General features: G+C 39.9%; 1 protein-coding gene across 3 annotated transcripts in view; it reads left to right on the forward strand.

Annotated features, from left to right (window-relative positions):
* Nucleotides 1–20,319, forward strand: part of LOC137136375 (3-hydroxy-3-methylglutaryl-coenzyme A reductase-like) — a 46,499-nt gene that overhangs the window by 9,793 nt on the left and 16,387 nt on the right. For all 3 annotated transcript variants that reach the window (XM_067521675.1, XM_067521677.1, XM_067521676.1), the window contains exons 3-15: nucleotides 1,769–1,880; nucleotides 2,000–2,087; nucleotides 2,166–2,250; nucleotides 2,324–2,429; nucleotides 7,272–7,378; nucleotides 7,619–7,738; nucleotides 7,853–8,013; nucleotides 8,749–9,002; nucleotides 9,088–9,254; nucleotides 11,463–11,657; nucleotides 12,131–12,289; nucleotides 18,380–18,537; nucleotides 19,117–19,222. In XM_067521675.1, coding sequence (XP_067377776.1) covers nucleotides 1,769–1,880; nucleotides 2,000–2,087; nucleotides 2,166–2,250; nucleotides 2,324–2,429; nucleotides 7,272–7,378; nucleotides 7,619–7,738; nucleotides 7,853–8,013; nucleotides 8,749–9,002; nucleotides 9,088–9,254; nucleotides 11,463–11,657; nucleotides 12,131–12,289; nucleotides 18,380–18,537; nucleotides 19,117–19,222 — 1,818 coding nt within the window. The remainder of the gene's footprint in view (nucleotides 1–1,768; nucleotides 1,881–1,999; nucleotides 2,088–2,165; nucleotides 2,251–2,323; nucleotides 2,430–7,271; nucleotides 7,379–7,618; nucleotides 7,739–7,852; nucleotides 8,014–8,748; nucleotides 9,003–9,087; nucleotides 9,255–11,462; nucleotides 11,658–12,130; nucleotides 12,290–18,379; nucleotides 18,538–19,116; nucleotides 19,223–20,319) is intronic.

Below are 20,319 nucleotides of genomic sequence, written 5' to 3' on the forward strand. Positions count from 1 at the left end.
TGACATGTGAACGTAGCACCCAGGGATTGAACCAACAACTACGGGATTGGCAATTGCCCCAAGAATCATATTTAGATAGCTTTTTACCCATACATCTCGCTGAGCTAACTTCAACAATTACCCCACTAATTGCCTAACTAACAAGGATTGTTACCCTTAACTGACATTTTTGTAATAGATATCATTTATCTAGCTATCTAGCTATCTATCTATAAACAGTTTATGTACCAAATGCCTGCTACTTAAAACACCCAGGTGTTTTAGGCAATTACAGTCCAATATCCAATCTAGCCTTTATTTCTAAAATCCTTGAAAAAGTAGTGGCAAACCAATTATGCAACCAGCTGTACAGGAATAATTTGTATATTGACTTTCAGTCAGGATTTGGAGTTCACTATACTCTCAGAAACAGCACTGCTAAAAGTCGCCAACGATCTTGCCTTGGCTTCAAATACTGGACTCATCTCTATACTTGTTCTGTTACTTGTTCTGTCGTTGTCTTAGTGCTGCATTTGATACCTGTAATCAGAACATTTTATTACAGAGACTGGCAAATAAAATTTCACTAGGTTTGTTTAAATCTTATCTATCTGATAGATTCCAATTTGTTCATGTTAATGATCTTCCATGGATACAAAAGTTAGTTATGGAGTTCCACAAGCCTATGTGTATTAGAAAACACTCTGATGACACCAAGCTATAGCTCTCTATGGAACCAGATAAAAAAAATCAATTAATCAAACTCCAGTCATGGCTACAAGACATAAAGGCTTAGATGCCCTTCAGTTTCCTCCTTCTAAACTTATAAAAAACTTAAGTCGTAGTATTTGGTAAATGGTAAATGGTCTGCACTTATATAGCGCTTTTCTACCTATTGGCACTCAAAGCACTTTACACTGCTTCTTATTCACCCATTCGCACTCACAATCACACACACATTCATACACTGGTGGGGGAGCTGCTCTGCAGCTGGCCAACACTCACCAGGAGCAACTAAGTTGGGGTTCAGTGTCTTGCTCAAGGACACTTCGACATGTGACCGGAGGAGCCAGGGATTGAACCAACAACTGTGAGATTGGTGGACAACCGCTCTACCTTCCTGCGCCACAGTCGCCTTGGGCCTTTAAATCTCTGGTATAGGGTATATATATCACGGACAGCATTTTTCTTCTAGAACATTGCCGAAATTAGAAGCATCCTGTCTCAAAGTGATCCATGCATTAAAAAAAACTTATCCATGCATTTATTACTTCTAGGTTGGACTACTATAATTCTCTACGTTCGATACTCTAAATACTCTTATCTGTTCTCCTGTCCGTTTTCCAAACACGTGAAAGCCTGCTTGGAATTCAGATGTAGTGTAACGATCAAGAGAAATGGGAGGCTCTTTCACTAAATGTTAAGAGCTGTTGCTAAAGGTCTGAGTGCTTAGGCCAATGTGATATTTCAGTTTTTCTGTTAAAAAAATTGAACAAACATAACAAAACATAACGAAATTGAAAAAACTGAAGGGGTTCTAAAAACTTTCTGAATGTACAAAGACAAGCTGCATCATAAACATCAAAATTATAAATTCACATTTGCTAATCAGTGTATTGTTTCAGAGCTAGTAAAACGCTAAGAGTCAATCTGCAATGAGTAAATAGAAAATCATTGTTTTTTTTTGCATTAATGCAACATTTAATTTAAATAATCCCTTTCTGAACCATATGTTTAAAAAAACATTTTGAGAGCTCAACACCTGTCATGATTGTCTTTTTTTTAACAGCAAATTCTGAGCAGTGATATCATCATCCTGACCATCACACGTTGCATCGCCATTGTCTACATTTACTTCCAGTTCCAGAACTTGAGACAGCTCGGATCCAAATATATTTTAGGTAATTTACAATGTCAACTTTTCTTATGTGTTAGGACTGTAGTGGGACAGTATTTATATATTTATACAGAATATTATAAGTTTAACCTAACAGCTAGATATATTTCTACTCACATGCAGGCATTGCTGGTCTTTTTACCATATTCTCCAGCTTTGTATTCAGCACTGTGGTCATTCACTTCCTTGATAAAGAGCTCACAGGCCTCAAGTAAGGACACACTCTACATACTGTTCTTCTAGTATCTCCGTCCAACATGCCATCTAATTGTTCTGTTCACTTATTTAGTGAAGCGTTACCCTTCTTCCTGCTTCTCATCGACCTCTCCAAAGCATGTGCTCTTGCTAAGTTCGCATTAAGCTCCAGTTCCCAGGTATAAATACAATTTTACATAATCACATTCCACAAGAGGTTCGCAACAATCAAATGTTTTACTCCTTTTTCAGGATGAAGTAAGGGACAATATTGCTCGTGGCATGGCAGTACTGGGACCTACTTTTACTTTGGATGCCCTGGTGGAGTGCCTAGTGATTGGAGTAGGAACTCTGTCAGGTACTTGCTGAGCTTCACTTATTCTGCATTCTACAGTTTGCATAGTTAGAGCTTGTGTATTGTGGGGTTAGGGTTAAGGTTGACACCTTGCTATTTACCATTTACCTTTTGAAATGTTTCCCAAAAAGAAGCACCAAGAAAACACCAGTTAGCTATAAGGACAGGTTTAGTTCAACCTGAAAAAGCAAAGGTTTTAATTGTTGGGTGATGAGTTGGTATTTTACCACTCGACAATGGCAGTCTATGCTTGAATAAAACTGCAGGGAAATCGCATTGTGAAGATAAATTAACCAGCTGCCTTGATGAAGTAGCTGTTTGGGCAGCGGATATCTGTGTAGTCTTTGCTGATGAGACCATTGCAAAACAAAATACCCAGAAACTTCTAGCCATGCTGGTGGCTCTGGGTGATTTTATTCGTAGCAGTTTTTCATTAGGAGTTCAGATGATGTCATCTGAGAGAGCTGTGGAAAAAGAAGTTGACCATGATTACAAACTTTTTACTAAGATTAACAAGATGGCATAATGTAAACTGAATGTTATCAAGTAATGTCAACTGAAGGCATTTTTAGCTAGAAGTAGACAGATATTTTATATATAGGGAAGTCGATGCGAAGTTTAATAGTGAAGACGTAGTGCAAGAGAAAGGGGACACAGACACAGCAGTACACATTGAGTATTGTGTGAATTAAAGAAATCCATGGTGAAAAGCAAAGGCATAAGTTAGTTAAGCTTAAGTAGGCATTAAGTTTGGATGATCGGGATATATCCCTACCAGTAATTTGGGAGGCCTTACCAATATTTGAGCAAAGTCGTCCACATACTCTTGAGTGTGAAGTGGTCTCATCTATGGAAGCGATGGGACAGGCCCCCAGATTATACTGACCCAGCACACACCTTTTACAGATATGTAAAAGGTGTGACTGCCCATCACTGTGATGGGCAGTCTGTGGTAATAACCCTTGTTGAATCACTCTGATTAACTGACTGGACCTAATATGAAGAGACAGGATTATGGACAAGAACAGGGACTGGATTATGGGAAAGGAAAACAAACAAAGTCTGGCTTCTTTAAGTAACTCTCGTAAATGGATGCTACAGGTATGTCAACTTAGATTTCTACAGACCACTTAGTGTTTACTTAGGCTTTTGCTGGCTCTTTAGGTGGACATGATTTTAAAACGAGGCAGCATCACTGTGTAACCATCTATCTTTTCATTTATGCTTTCAGTCTGCTACTTGCCCTGTCTGTATCTGTTTGTCATGCACCTGCACTGTCATAGAAAGCTTATTAGAAACTTGTTTACATGGCAGATAAATTGGGAATTCTCCAGAACAAATAAACCTGGGGAAATCGGGTTAAACTAAGCTCCCACACCAATTATGGAAACAAAGTTTTCTGTTTACATTTAGGAAATTACCTTTCTTGAGCAATACAATGGCAAATTATTTACCTAAGTACAGCTAGTACATCTTATTTACTACTGCAACCTATTGCCAAAACTACCTAAGTAACATATAGGGAGCTGCATTGGGGTTCTGTGTCATCCATCCAATGGTCCAATGATTAAAGGTAATCCACATGTTGAAGCATTCAGAATCTTGAATTTGTCCAAGTGGAGAGAAGCTAACTAGATTAAAAGATGGATATTCATGAGCTGTGTGCAGATACAGCAAGGGGGGTCAGCTGAATTAAATAAGGAAGTTTGCTGAACACATTAAGGAAGTTAGGGTTACAGAAGTGCTTTTGTCTTCAGAAAGTGCCATTTCTTCCAAGTCATTCAAAGTATCATAAAAATAAACGCCTAAGCCCCAATGCTGTTAAAAAGTTTTATGGCATCTATGTCACATTTATGTAAATACAAATCTGTAACAAATCCCCTGATCAGTTACACAAGCACTGCCAACAAAACTGTATATATAACTGTGTATAAAACCGAAGTATAATTTAATTGTAACATCACCGACAACAGTCTAGGATGACTGCAACATTACTAGCCTTTACACCTCTATAATATTTGTTCTGTGGAACATGGAACTTATGTTAGAGTCTGTTTGCTATGCAAAGTTTGGCCACTAGATGTCAGTACTCTAAAATGAGCTTTTAAACAAGGCTTTGTGAGATTAACCTTTTAGTGAAACTATTGGACAAGAAGCTTGGACACCCACATGAGGTTTTATCTCAGCATCACTATCTCAGACCAAAAACAGCAGAAACAGTCCAAAAACAGGGGTCAGGCAGAACAGAGAAATCAAAAGTCCAAATGGGGAAACAATCAGTAGCTGTTTAGGAACATAAGACATCAAACCGGCAGGGAACTGTGTGGAGAGCTGGGTTTGAAAGGAGAGGGGCACAGGTGAAGGTAACCAGGGGTGGTGAATGTACATCTATGCAATAACTGTGGGATTGTACAAAATTATAATTCTGGAAGACTGTCTATGTCATATAGATTGGGAACAAAGGTGCCTATTATGGCTAAACTCTTTGTACTGTAGATCTTCTAGTAAAAGACCCAAAGGACAAAAGACAGTAAGTAGGACTGAGGGGCTACAGAATAAAAGCTGGGAACAGGTAGTCTGGAATTGGGATATCTCTACAGCAATGCAATTATCCTCCTAGCTTATAAAAGTCTAAAGTCAAAAAGAAGTGATTGTTGCACATTTGTGTCAAGATCTACAGTGCAAAGAGTTTAGCCAGAATAGGCACCTTTGTTCCCAATCTATATGAATTATACATTCTTCCAGATTCACAATTTTGTACAATCCCACAGTTATTGCATTGATGTACATTTTTCCTTTCTACCTACTACACAATTATTTAGTACATTGCGAGATATTTGGAGATTAGCCACTTGTACTGTAATTATTTAATAATTTGTGTGTTAATAAAGTCCAAGGACTGACAAGGCCAGTTTCATTTGCAGCTTTCCACTAGAAATATTCTTGATTAGAAGTAGCAACAAAACATCTCCAGTAAACAAGTGATGTAAAAATGGTAAGCAAACACTCCTCTGTTTACAGTTTATAGTTGTAGTTCTACATCTTCAGCTTTCCCTTTTTGAATGACAAATACAGATTACTTGTTTCTGCTAGCATGGAGAGTAATTTTCTCTCACACAGATTCAGAATGTACAACCTACTTTCTCATTGGCTATGGTCTTTGTGTTGTGTTAAGTCATAATATCTTCTCAGACTGCATGATACTAATAGTATTGACACAGCTTTAAATATCCTAAAATATTGTAATAAAACAACAACAAAGGCAATTTCCGAGGGTATTATGTGGGAGAGCTGTCAAGCTGCTCAGCAGATGCCGATCACTCTGAAGCTGCCAAGTGCAGACGGGTCCGCACCTTCAAAGCCGCAGGCATAGAGGCAAATGTGAAAACTTTGAAAAGATGCAGAGGACGAAGAGAGATAAATATGGATAAAGAAGAAAGAAACAAGATGAAAAAAGGAAGACAAAGAAAAGAAAAGTCCAGGAAAAGTAGAATTAAGAAAAGTTTTAAAAAGTAGAAAGAAACAAAGGAAAATGTTAATAAGTAAAAAATTGATATTAAAAGTGTAAAGAAAAAAGGAAAAAGTAAATAATTATAACAGAAGAAAACCCCGTTTGCTAGGCAACAAACTGTGGGAAGAGACCTAGTATTTCCAAACATTACTATGCCTCAACACAATTTTGATTGTTATACCCTAATATTTACCTAACTTACTTTAAGATGGGGACAAAGCTGAAGATTGGCTTTCATCCTAATCCTGTGCCAAAACAAAAATGGTGGCAACTAAGAACTTTTACTTTTTAACTTAACAATCTGCATGTAAAAAGAACGAAAGGCAAGAAGAGGCTAAGATGGATTATACAGCCTCTATGGGAAAATGAATGTTGAATGGTAAAGTGTTTTTTGATGATTTCTTCCTGGGCTTTCTTTATTTCTCCCCTGCTTACTAAATCTTGGTTGTTTTCTTTGGTCAGCATGTCCTTGTTTGTCTGTTATTGTTCCTGTTAACCTGCTAAACCAAGTCTGTGGAGATGCTGGGTACTCAATTCAAACTTTGATCTGCCTTTTGCCTGCTCAGCCTTGTCATCTCTGCCATTCACCTGATAATTTTAGCAAAGCTATGTTAAGGTAAAGCTGTAGTTGCTGTAGTCTACCTCTGTTGTTATGCCATTGGTTGCTGATATAAGTTGTAGAATGTAAACGTATTAAAAAAATCTTTGTGAGAATGGCAAGCAGAGACTGGATCTTAAGAATGAAGACTGGGATCTTTATATAGCACACAATTAATCTATTTTCTCTGTCAATTGTGACCACTGACTAGGCCTGACTGGCACCGTCCTGGCCAAACTGGATTCAACCAGTTGTCATGACAGAATCACATTCATAATTGGCTGTAGAGGTCTTAAATGTGCGCTGGGCTCTACTCAGCTGTCATGTTTGATGCTCAACATTTATATTTTTAAGATTAATGTATTTGCAACTTGCCAATTATGTTTACTTTGAGATTGAAGTTTAGTTGTCATTATCATATCAACACCTGGCTTGTACCAAATGAAATCCCTCCACTAAACAAATCCTTCCAAATTTTCACAGAAAAAAGTAAGGTGACAATATATGGGGGTTATTTTGTTTTTTATTTGTGCAATCAAATAAAAAACATTTGAGAGCAAAACTTTAGTAGTGCAATTGAACAAAAAAGATTTATTGCAAGAAAAAAAACTGTTTAATAATTAAATTTTTTTTAAAAATAATTTAAAAATAATTTAAAACATCTTAAAGAAGAACATAACAATACAAATGCTGCTTTATGCTGTATTGGCCTACGTATCTGTCTTGTATCTTTCAGGTGTGCGGCAATTAGAGATCATGTGTTGCTTTGGCTGCATGTCTGTCTTAGCCAACTACTTTGTGTTCCTGACCTTTTTCCCTGCGTGTGTCTCACTGGTGCTGGAGGTAAGTATTATAATATTATTTTACTGTATGTGTGTACATAGGTGTTTTATTGCAGAGTCGAGTCAGTTGTACAGCACTTTTCTTACACAATAGCCATCAGGATGATTAACATAAGGAAATGCAAATTTATCAGTATTATAAAATCATCCTATAAACAAAGTTAATACAACAAAAGTGAAAACCACAACTCGACCCCTAACCTAAACTCCCTACATATATTGTTATTTTTGGTTTCTGTAGCTCTCACGTGAAAGTCAGGAGGGCCATCCTATCTGGCAGCTGAGTCATTTTTCCAGAGTGATGGAGGAAGAGCAGGATAAAAAGCCCAATCCTGTAACCCAAAGAGTAAAAATGATCATGGTAATGTAACTCTTGTGCTGTATGTTTTACTTTACATACAGCATTACTACATTATACTACATTAAACATATTGTATCTTCCTTTAATGTAAATTATAATCTGCTTTGTGTGCAGTCGCTTGGCCTGGTGATGGTTCATGCTCACAGCCGCTGGATTGCAGAGCCCTTGTCCATCAACAAAACAGTGGGCATCCCACAGGTTGGCATGGAGCTAGATAATCTCTCTCCCAGGAGGATTGAGCCGGAGAAACCTCTATGGAACTTCTACCTCACCAGGTGGGGCTACTGATATGCCTGCTCAAGTTGTGAAAAAACTCCAGCAGCACTTGTGGTGTAACCCACAAACTTTATGGTCAGAGCATATTCAACATATGACAAATTTCTGCAAAGAGTTTTAACAGCAGTTTTCATAATACTGTAGAAATTATAGATAGATGTTGCATTGCTAGATGGATGTTTTTTTTTTTTTTAATTCCATCCCCTCTACAGGACCACCTGTTGACAATATGACTGTGCTGTTTCATTTTAAGTTGGGTCAGTAACAACTCCCGGCATTATATGATCAGTCACTTTGTTACAGAGTCTGATGAGGAGTCCTGGTTTAACACCATCCAAAACGTTTTTTTTCGCCCTTTGAAATCAACAGTGTCAATACTTTAAACAAACACTTTAAGAAAATGTTAACCCTGAGAAGTCTTACATAGTGACATAATTTCTTGATATTATGTTAGTCCAGTGTTTAAAGAATTTGCTAAATTGTATTTCAGTGATCCATGTGCACGTTTTTTTTTTTTGCCTAAAGGCCAGCACACACCTAATGACTGTACAGCCAGTTATTTGGTTTTGACAACTGATCAGACCCTGTTGGTCCAACATAAATTGGTCGGCACCTCTTGAAGTTCCTTATCCAATCCTAAAGGGAACACATGTATTTCAAAAGCAAACAATTAACTGCCAAGGCAAATGCTGGCAAATGAGTAATTAAAAATTATTGACTCTCTTCCCATACAGAATGATAACCATGGACATTGAGCAGGTGATCTGTCTGTCCTTAGCCATGCTGCTGGCCATCAAGTATATCTTCTTTGAGCAGGTTGAAAGGGAGTCTTCGCTTTCACTAAAGAGCCCAATCACTATGTCGATGCCTGGCTTGAAACCACAGCGGCCCACTAAAATCTGCTGCAGGAAAGAGCAACGTCCTCTGCATCCTCTTGCCTCTGGCCACAGGATAGGTGCCCTGGCACCTGCCAGCAAGGCAAAGAGCGGTAAGTTGTGCTCAATGATCTGATAATGTTGTAGTAATTGGAAATATGTAGCATTGTGGTATGAAACTCTACCTTGTTCACCTAGATGAGGTTATCCGTCCTGTGCCTGCCATGGTCACTGCTTCCCAGGCAAAGAGCTTCTTTGTTGTTGGGGAAGGGGAGGAAGATCTCAAGTCTGAAGCTGTTGAGCCACGTCTCCCCTCAGAACCTAGATGCCTTAATCAATGTGTGGACATTTTAAACAACCCTGAGGTAAGGGACAAAGCATTAATTACTAAACCCACACATCATACGGCTCAGGTGACTGAATGTTTACATAGGCCCACTTCCCATTATGCCAAGTTGCGTACTTGGGTGTCAAGTTACTTCTCTTAGGGGTGTTCACATTTTAATTAATATAGAGAATCGAGGGCTGGGGCATTTACTCTATAGTGCAGAATTATTCACTGTATAGAATTGTACCCACTGTTCGGTATAGTGAATGATCTCAAAAATCTCACAGTGGAACTAAAAATCATGGTATGTACACTACAAAATTAAAAATAACAATAATATAATTATATTGATAATATACTGATAACAATTTGCTTTGGCACCTTTTAAGTGAAATCTGCTGCTGAAATATACAACCAATATGAAATAAAATTTACTTAAGACATTTTATATTTATAATAAAGTAAGGTAGTGGATTATATGTTCACTGTGTTGTGTGTTACCACAACTGTTTGACACTTCACCAGCTCTGTCAATGAAATCTCTCAACACAAAATAGGAGATTGATTCAGGGTTTATGTCAATACCCTATATACCTGTACAACAAGTACAGTATTGTAGATGCCAAAGTAGTAATACAAATGTACATATCTGTGATGTCATTTTAGTGCTATTTAATTTGGAATACATTTCTTTCTAGTTAAATAGCATAACTATTGATGCTTAATTGACATTTTCTATTTACCAACTACCCTGTATTATTCAGGGGGAATTGTGTCAAATCTGCAATTTGACTGCAGTCCTCTGCAGCTGCCAATAAGTAACATACTGTATGTGGAATACAATTCAGAAACTGTACAAATTCACAGTTGACAAATCTATATGACAGTCTGACTTAGAGGTAGTTGAAAAAACAGTCTCAATAATTATTGTTTTCAATAATTGTATCAATAACAAGGATAAACAGACAAATCCTTTCTGATTGATAAATGTTCTGTCTCTGGGTTAACTTTAACGCACAATCCTGTGATTAGATTACAGTAACTCTGTGTCGGACCTACGACAAGTTAACATGAGCAGAGTGAAATGTCTACACAAGATGAGCAAATTATGGTGAAGGCAAGTCATGTCACAAACCTTCTGGAGTTGCAGCCCCTCTCCTTTGAGGCACGGAAATTGGCAAAATGCGCTTTACAGAGATGCTATTTATCATAAAATTACAGTGTACCCTATTAAACATCTAACAGCATGTTATCATTTTTATTTAGCACTAGCTGCTGCAGTACAAGTGGCCAGCCACAGGTCCTTTCAGCTATTACTAATGAACATACAGTATATTCGACTTTGTAATGCCCTTGCATAACTGCAATAATTCAAATGAATTCAACTAATTTGAGAGAAAATAAATGAGCAACAAAAAACAACAAAACATCAGGCAGGTTGTTAAGACCAGAAGCTGCACACTGGAAAACACACAGCTCCAAAGCCAGGGACACCTGCAGAAAGGACAGAGAGAGGGAGCCAGAGAGGGAGAAAGAAGACACAAAGTTAATGTCATACAGTGGTGACAATTGTGGGGTGAGAGGAGAAGAGAGAGGGACAAGAGATAGATATATATTTAATGAACGTTTACTGTAGATAAATATAATTATTTGGTAAGAGTCTTTATATTAAAATTAAAGGTCTCTGAACAGGGTTAAAAACTTGAATGTCATATCACTATTTAGAGAGGGAAGATTGTGGTGCAAAGGTAGAGCGGTTGTCCACCAAACCCACAGTTGTTGGTGTGATTCTCGGCTCCTCCACTCGCATGTTTATGTGTCCTTGAGCAAGACAATGAACCCCAACTTAGTTGCTCCCGCTGATTGTTGGCCAGCTTCATAGCAGGTCTCTCAACAGTGTGTGAGTATGTGATTGTAAATGCAAATGGGTGATTGAGAAGCAGTGTAAAGCTGTTTAAGTAGCAATAGGTAGAAAAGCGCTATATAAGTGAAGACCATTTACCATTATTCTCCAGCCAGTCTAGCGGTCTAAAGAATAAGCTTTTTTATTCTTTTCATTTAGCTCTTTTACTAGGCACTCTTAACCCAAATATAATGTAATGTATATATACTCATTATAATGTATATAGTCTGTTTTGTTTTTTATGAAATTTCTTCCAATCATGGAAAAAAATTTCCTAAAAAGGACTGACTACTGGTCTTAACAGACTGCAAACTATTAGATGTATGATTACATCTGTTCCAGCTGGGCCCTCGTTTCCTGAGTGATACTGAGGTGATTTTGTTGGTCAAGTCTAAACATATCCCTGCATACAAACTGGAGGCCCTGATGGAGAGACCCGAAAGAGGAGTGGCCATACGAAGACAGATGATATCTGAGACACTTCCCTTTCCTTTTGCACTTTCCTCCCTGCCATATACCCACTATGACTACTCCAAGGTGAAAAGACACACACAAACAAACACACATACACACAAAATAAAAGCCATGTTTTTTACAAATCATTTGTAATTTTCACAGCCAGAATTTTACAACAAGAAACATGGCATTAATGTTACAAAATAATCCACCAGGAAAGCACACTTGTAACCACAATTGGGCAAAGCAGTGCCTTGGATGACGTTATATTGCATTTCAGATAAAGTTTAACCATAACATTTTTCTCTGCATTAGTTTTACCACCTATGGAACAAGTCTCTGGTGTGTAATGCACCTAATGTACTTTCCTATTCAAATAAATGAGAATATGTAAGAAGAGTTGAAGCTGTTATAGCTGCAAAGGGTGGGCAGACATCATATTAAACCGTATGGATTAAGAATGGGATGTAGCTAAAGTTCATATGGGTCTAAAGGCAGGTGAGTGAATACTTTTGCCAATATAGTGTAGGTCTTCTGTATTTCTGGTTTTATAGGTTATGGGCACCTGCTGTGAGAATGTGATTGGTTACATGCCGATACCAGTTGGTGTAGCCGGACCACTGCACCTAGATGGGAAGCAGTTCCATGTCCCCATGGCAACTACAGAGGGCTGCTTGGTTGCCAGCACCAATCGCGGATGTCGAGCAATTATTGTAAGTATCAGATACTGACTAATTTTCATTTCAATTTTCAATTCAACTTTATTTATATAGCGCAACAAAGTCATCTAAAGGCACTTTACAGAATACTGTCAAGACTATAAGGATGTATAGAGGGAACCCAACAATTCCTCCTTGAGCAACCCCTAGGCAACAGTGGAGAGGAAAAACTCCGTTTAACGGAAGAAACCTCTAGCAGAACCAGGCTCAGGGTGGGCAGCCATCTGCCTTGACTGGTTGGGGTGAGTGGAAAGTGAAGAGAGAAAAGAAAAAGAGCAAGAAAAGCAATAACAAAATATCGGGCAGGTTGGTAGGATGGGTAGTGGCACACTGTAAAACACACAGCTTCAAAGCCCGGGGACACCTGCAAAGAGGGAAAGCGAGAGGGAAACAGAGAAGGAGAAGGACAACTACGGGAGAAAACACACAGAGTTAATCTCATACAGTAGTTACAATTTTGAAGTGAGAGGAGAAGAGAGAGGGTCAGGAGAAGGGGGGGTCCCCCAGCAGTCTAAGTATAAGCTTTATCAAAGAGGAAGGTTTTGAGCCTAGACTTATAAGTAGAGAGGGTGTCTGCTTATCGAATCAGAACTACACCCACAAATCCCTGATGCTACAGGGGGCTAGCAGGCCAGACCATACATCACCAAGATCGAAACTAAGCCTGCAGTATAAGCAGGGGAGGGGGACTTTGTGATTATGCGCTTGATGATTGGTGTATGAAAAGCAGAATAATAGAAAGCCATTGTTCTTCAGACCTAGAGGCCTTGTTTTTCTAGTGCAGACCATTTTATTTGCCAAAGGAACTAATGTAGTCATTGTTAATACTGTTTACGCTGGATGCGAACTTTAGAATGGCGCTCGGACATATCAAACACATACTAAACAAACAACCGAGGGCTCATCCTGATGGAGTTCATTTAATTACTGGGGATTTTAACCAAGCGTGCTTAAAGAGTGCGTTTCCCAATTTCCATCAAAATGTTGTGTCCAACGAGGGGGGAAAACACACTTAATCATGTATACTCAAAGTTTAAGCATGCTTACAAAGCAAAACCCCTCCCTCACCTAGGAAAATCCGATCGTCTATTCCTGCTCCTCATCCCAGCCTACACCCCCACCAGAAACAGATCAAAAACGCTGTCCTTCAGCTTAAGGACTATTTTACTTGTACAGATTGAAGCGTCTTCGAACAACAGGACTTCGAGACACATACATAGACTGTGCTTCTTTATATAAAGACCTGTGTGAAAAAATGCCACAGTGGACAAACAGGAAACCATGGATGACAAGTGAAGTCCAGGCTCTGATTAGGACTGGTAACTTGGTTTTTAGAGCAGGTGACAGCTCAATGTACAGCACCGCCAGAGCATCCAGTGCCCCAAGGAGACTTACAGGAGGAAGATGGAGGGCCACTTCACTGAAAATGACCCATGGCAGATGTGGAAAGCCAGGGCCCAACAAACATGGTCGCAAACAGCACGCTCGCTGAGGAGCTAGATAGCTACTTTGCACATTTTGATACCACCAGACACCCGCACACAGGGAATCCCAGGAAAACTGCAGGACCCAATGGTATCCCTAGTGCAGTGGTTAAAGGGTGTGCAGACCAGCTGGCAGGGATCCACACCAAGTTGCTCAATCTGTCCCTGACATATGCCACTGTCCAACATTGCCTGGAGGCTGCTACCATCATCCCCGTTGCCAAAAAACCCCAACATTGATAGTCTTAACGACTACAGACTAAAAGCTCTTACATCAGTTATTAAGAACAGTTTTGAGGGACTAGTTTTTCAGGACATTAGAGACTGCCTTCCGCCCTCTTTGTCCATCACCAGTTTGCATATAGAGCTAACCGATCCACACAGGATGCTGTTGCCATAACACTTCATGAGTCATCTGGAAAACCAGAAAAGCTATGTGAGGATGCTCTTTGTGGATTACAGCTCTGTGTTCAACACAATTTGCACCATGGAGGAGCTGCTATGCAGCAGGCCAATGCTCCCCGGGAGTAGTCATTCACCTATAGCATGTTCAGTGGTAAGATTTCATTATAACATGTGAATGTGCTCAATTATGACAATAAAGGTTCTATTCCTAGCTTCTCCTGTCAGAAGTTGTTTATGGGGCATTCAAGTCAAGTTAAGTGGCTTTTATTGTCATTTCTACTATACACAGTAGTACACAGTAGAAACGAGATAACTTTCCTTCAGAACCATGGTGCTACAAAACAACACAACCTATGTAAAGTGCAACCTAGTGCAAACAGTGCAGACGAAAAACAGTACAGACAACACAAGATAACACAGGACAGGACACAAAACCTAAGACGGTGCGACCAGTCAACCTTTTGTATACTTCAAATATACAGTGCAGTCCAGTCAAGTGTGCTAAAGGTGAAAGGAGCATGTAAACAGTATAGTGCAGTTAAATGTCCAGCATGTAAACAGTGCAGTGCAGTGGAATGTGCAAAAAACAGTGAAGTGCGGTTAAGTATAGAATAATAATAAATAAATATATAAATGATGGTGGAATGAATTGAGAATTGAGTAATGAGTAATGAGTGTGTTAAGTTCAGGTTGTACGAGTGTGTGTGTGAGTTCCATTTCAGTTTTGTGCATTGAGGAGCCTGATGAAGCCATTGTGACATGGCTTCGGAAACTCTTTCCTGATGGCAGGAGTGTGAAGAGTGTGTGTGATGGATGTGTGGGGTCGTCCACAATGCTGTTGGCTTTGCGGATGCAACGTGTGGTGTAAATGTGCATAATAGAGGGGAGAGAGACTCCAATGATCTTCTCAAATGTCCTCACTATCCTCTGTAGGGTCTTGCGATCCAAGACGGTGCAGTTCCCAAACCAGGCAGTGATGCAGCTGCTCATGATGCTCTCAATGGTCCTTCTGTAGAACATGGTCAGGATGGGGGGAGGGAGATGGGCTTTCCTCAGCCTTCTCTGGAAGTAGAGACACTGCTGGGATTTCTTGGTAATGGAGCTGGTGTTGACTGACCAGGTGAGGTTGTCCGCCAGATGAACACCAAGGAATCTGGTGCTCTTGACGATCTCCACTGAGGATCCATCGATAATCAGTGGAGAACGGTCGCTCTGTGCTCTCCTGAAGTCCACAACCATCTCTTTGGTTTTGTCAATGTTCAGAGACTGGTTGTTTGCTCCACACCAGGCTGTTAACCATTGTACATCCTCTCTGTAAGCTGACTCGTCGTTCTTGCTGATTAGACCCACCACCGTCGTGTCATCGACAAACTTGATTATGTGGTTCGAGGTGTGCATTGCTACACAGTCATCAGTCGGCAGAGTGAACAGCACAGGGCTCAGCACATAGCCCTGAGGGGCCCCAGTGCTCAGTGTGGTGGTCCTTGAGATGCTGTTCCCGATCTGGACTGACTGAGGTCTCCCAGTCAGGAAGTCTAGAATCCAGTTGCAGAGGTAGGTGTTCAGGCCCATTATGCTCAACTTCTCAATCACATGCTAAGGGATGATTGTGTTGAATGCTGAGCTGAAGTCAATGAACAGCATTCGTACGTATGAGTCCTTGTTGTCCAGGTGGGTGAGGGCCAAATGGAGGGTCATGGAGATGGCATTTGTCCGTGGAACGATTTTGACGATACGAAAACTGCATGGGGTCCAGGGAGGGTGGAAGTTGGGTCTTAGTGTGCCTCATGACGAGCCTCTCGAAGCACTTCATCACAATGGGTGTGAGTGCGACGATAGCCATTGAGGCAGGAGACAGTAGACTTCTTTGGCACAGGAACAATGGCCGTTGTTTTGAGGCACGTAGGAACAACGTTGCTGCTCAGGGAGATGTTGAAGATGTCTGTAAAGACATCCACTAGCTGATCTGCACATTCCCTGAGCACTCTGCTCTTTGTGGCCGAGGTCGCAGCAAGCCGAGGTCGCGAAGGTTACCAATTACTTCATCATGCAGATTATTGGTTGCATGATTCTTGTGCTGCAACAGTGTCTGGCAGTCGTACACATGAACACAACTGACTCCGGTGTCCATGTACAACAGGTCGGGCTAAATATGGCAAAAGCACCACTTTTGGTGGAGGACGCTGCGAGCGACTGCCGTGTCACCATCTTGGATTTTACCCATCAATGTCAGACTGGCATCTTACATTGCAGCTTTGCTGTCATCTGTTTACCAGTGTTTGTGTGTATGAGAAACAAGATAGTTAAGCACTTTGTCAGGTAAGGTAAAAAAATGCTCATTGGGAGCAACTAAGTTGGTGTTCAGTGTCTTGCTCAAGGAGCTGGGAATTGAACCAACAATTGAGGGTTTGGTGGACGACCGCTATACCTTCTTGCACCACAGTCACCCCAAATAGACCAAAGTCTGTCAAAATCGGCCCACGTCTTTCCACCATGCTCCCACTCAGCACTGGTTCTCCAGGGATTTGTGCTGAGCCCCCTGCTGTACACCCTGTATACCTATGACTGCACTCCTTCATACCCAACAAACACTATTGTCAAGTTTGTCGAAGATAGCACAATGGTTGGTCTCATCTCTGGTGGATATAAGACGGCATACAGGGCTGAGGTTGAGAACCTTTTCGTCTGGTGCTCATGGAACAATCAGACATTGAATGTCCATAAAACTAAAGAACTAATTATGGACTTCAGGAGACATAGACAAAACCACGCCCCCCTTGTTATTAACAGGGAACATGTGGAAACTGAGTTTCCTGGGCACCCACATTTGACCTCTGATTTGACCTCTCCTGGTCTCCCCACATCAAGGCCTCGGTGAAGAAAGCTTAGCAGCGGCTGCATTTCCTGGCAGTCCTCAGAAAAAATTACTTGGACAAGAAGCTGCTGCCGGCTTTTTATCACACCTCATGACATATTGTCTTGGTATATGTAGGCCTTAATTTTATACAAGAGCACCCACAGCTTAATTGTACGCTGCCTACATTACTCGGACTATGTCCTATGTCCTGTTTCCAACAGCTTTATCATGTTATGGCTCCTGTGTGCCCCGATTCCACACTGAAATTAAGCGATTTCACGCGGTTCTTACTCTGGTGATCTCCTGTACTATGTTACTTGTCTTAACTGCCACTCTGGACAATGTCTAAGGCTGAATTTTCCTAACATTGTCTGGAGTTCATGAGTGAAACAGGCTTAAAGTCAGTTATGACTTTGCCAACTGGCCAGGAGGTTGGCGTTTTAATGGGCGTTGGTTTAAAAAAATGTAAATACAAAGAATGTATAAATAGAGGACCAAATCCATGCATAGCCTTTTTGTAAATGGCAAATGGCCACTTAAACAGCACTTTTATTCAAAGAGCTTTACAATGTTGATTTACCATTCAACCATAAACACACTGATAGCGGTGGCTACCATGCAAGGTGCTCAGCTGACCGACCGATAGCAACTTGGGGTTCAGTGTCTTGTTCAAGACACTTTGACATGTAGCCGGGCCCGGGGATTAAACTACTGACCCTGTGGTCTGTGGACAACTGCCTTACCAACTGAGCTACAGCCACCTTTTCAGCAGAGTCTGCTGAAAAGATGTACAGCTTTTCAGCATGGGAGAGTCAAGTAGTAGTCAAGTACTTTACTCAATACTGAGCAGTCAATGAACATTTCAGACAGCAAGTTTTACAGCTTTTTGAGTTGCTCAACTGTAATTTTACCAGAAAATGATTGTATTGTAAATATTTTAAAGGTATTTTGCTGTAACTACTAACACACGGTTGCACTGAAGTCTCAAAACATTTTGAAAATGTCTAGAAAAGGGTCTTAGAAGGTATTGAATTGAACTGTATAATTTCTACATTATCTCTGGATTAAATAATTCCTGAATTTTCAACAACACTCCTTAATCCTACAATAAATACCCACTAAGAATAGGTCGTAACTCCAATAACCAAAGTGTAGGTATGTATTTTAAATGTTGCTGTGAAATCTCATGTCAATAAATGATTTTGTTTATGAACTAGTATCAAATATATTATAATACTTAAAAGTATTGTTAAGAGTCCTAGTCTTTGTGAAGACTGCTTTACAATTGTAGTTGTAATGTACATAATGTAACGTTGCCATGTTGTTTGCTTGCTGTAGTTGGGAGGTGGAGCCAAGAGTTGTATCCTGGCCGACAGCATGACTAGAGGACCTGTAGTGAGGCTTCCCTCTGCTTGCCAGGCTGCTGAGGTCAAGGCATGGCTTGAAAGCACAGATGGGTTTCAGATCATAAAAGAGGCCTTTGACAACACTAGCAGGTAAAGTGCAGATATATAGTCCTTTCTACACATTGGCACTCAAAGCACTTTACAATGCTTCTTATTCATCCATTCACACACCAGGAGGGATGGGGGAGCTGCTTTGCAGCTGGCCAACACTCATTGAGAGCAACTAAGTTGGTTTTCAGTGTCTTGCTCAAGGACACTTCAGCACGTGACTGGAGGAGCCGGGGATCGAACCAACAACTGCAGGATTGGTGGCTCTACCTTCCTGCGCCACGGTCGCAGGAAGTGCCAGCTAGTTTGACTCCTTTTTCTTTTAGTTAAATTACTCCTCACTTTTATACACTTACATACACTTACAAGCATACTATTAATTCTAAGATAAAGCAAACCATTCAAACCAACAATAAACAATAAAGCCATCAATAGGATTTAATATTGTGGCTGATCGGTGTAATTTATGCGTGAGCAATTCACTTTTCTTTGCTTAGGAATGAGGCACAAAAAAATAACGATATACAACTTCAACTCACATGTAACATAACAGACCTATAATAAAACTAGGATTACAATAAAAATAAAAACTGTTTGACAATCTTTGGTTGCTTTTGGCAGATTTGCTCGTCTCCAGAAATTGCTGGTTGGTCTGGCTGGAAGAAATCTCTACATCCGCTTCCATTCTAAGACTGGAGATGCTATGGGGATGAATATGATCTCTAAGGTATCTTTTAGATTGGCATTTGTGTGTGGACTATGTGTTCCTCACATTGTGAGGACTAAAATCTTTTCTAATGCTCACACTATGGAGCAATCACCTTTAGAATCACTTTTTATTTTAGTGTGATGACTTTGTCTAAAGTTAGGATTAAATTACAGCTGTACCATGTCATACTCAGTATAGGTAAATGGTAATGTAATGTAATGTAATGCAATTATTTGCTAAGATGAACAGCTAATCAGAGTGGGGGCTTTTACTGAAAGGCAGATACGAAGTCACCTTTATTTCAACTGAGAAGTCGCTGCTGGATCTCCAATAGACCTTTTTCACAAAAACCAGAAGTACTTAGCAAACAAGCTCTTTCAACAAATAAAATTAGTCTTTTTGCTTAGTATAGGACATTTAGCCAGGTTGGTGTACAATAACTTGCCATAATTGTTTTCATGTGACATGGTTGATAAATGTAATTTTTATCACTTACATAATGGAATTGCTGTTATTAGCAATAGTGTGTGTATAAATATGTGAAGCTTACTACCTTTAACTAACAGGCTAAGTTGGTTAGATTTAAATTAGAGCCAACAAAACAGACTGAAAGGGAACTGTAAAAATATTCTATATATATTGATGTTACATTAATCAGATAGTTTTTATCGTCTCACAGGTAGGTACGAAGGTTAATGGGTCTAAATTTCACTGCCTGTCCTACATCCAGTCAACTCCTTTTTACTTGAAGAATGAGAAGCAGCTGTTGTAAAGATACAGAGGTTGTTGAATTATTAAAGGCAGTATGATTTGTTTGTTGCTGTCATTAACTGCACCATTTAATTGTCCCCTCCTCCCCAGCTCGGTGACAGCAAGGGGCAGCGGTAGAGTGTATTAGTGACTGAATGAACAGAGAGAGCGGCAATAGCAAGGACAAATGCAAAACTGAAAAACTGAAAAAACTGAAAAATGAAATAGTATTTTCTGATTGTTACATAGTGGTTACATTCTGTAACATAGAAAAACATGGTCACACTCCCAGACAAACCAGCAGGAAGGACTTTCAATGAACACAACTTAAGTGTATATTTCCCTTGTCTGCTCCTCCATGACCC

The sequence above is a fragment of the Channa argus genome, chromosome 11 (genome assembly GCF_033026475.1).
Source record: "Channa argus isolate prfri chromosome 11, Channa argus male v1.0, whole genome shotgun sequence".
NCBI lineage: Eukaryota > Metazoa > Chordata > Actinopteri > Anabantiformes > Channidae > Channa > Channa argus.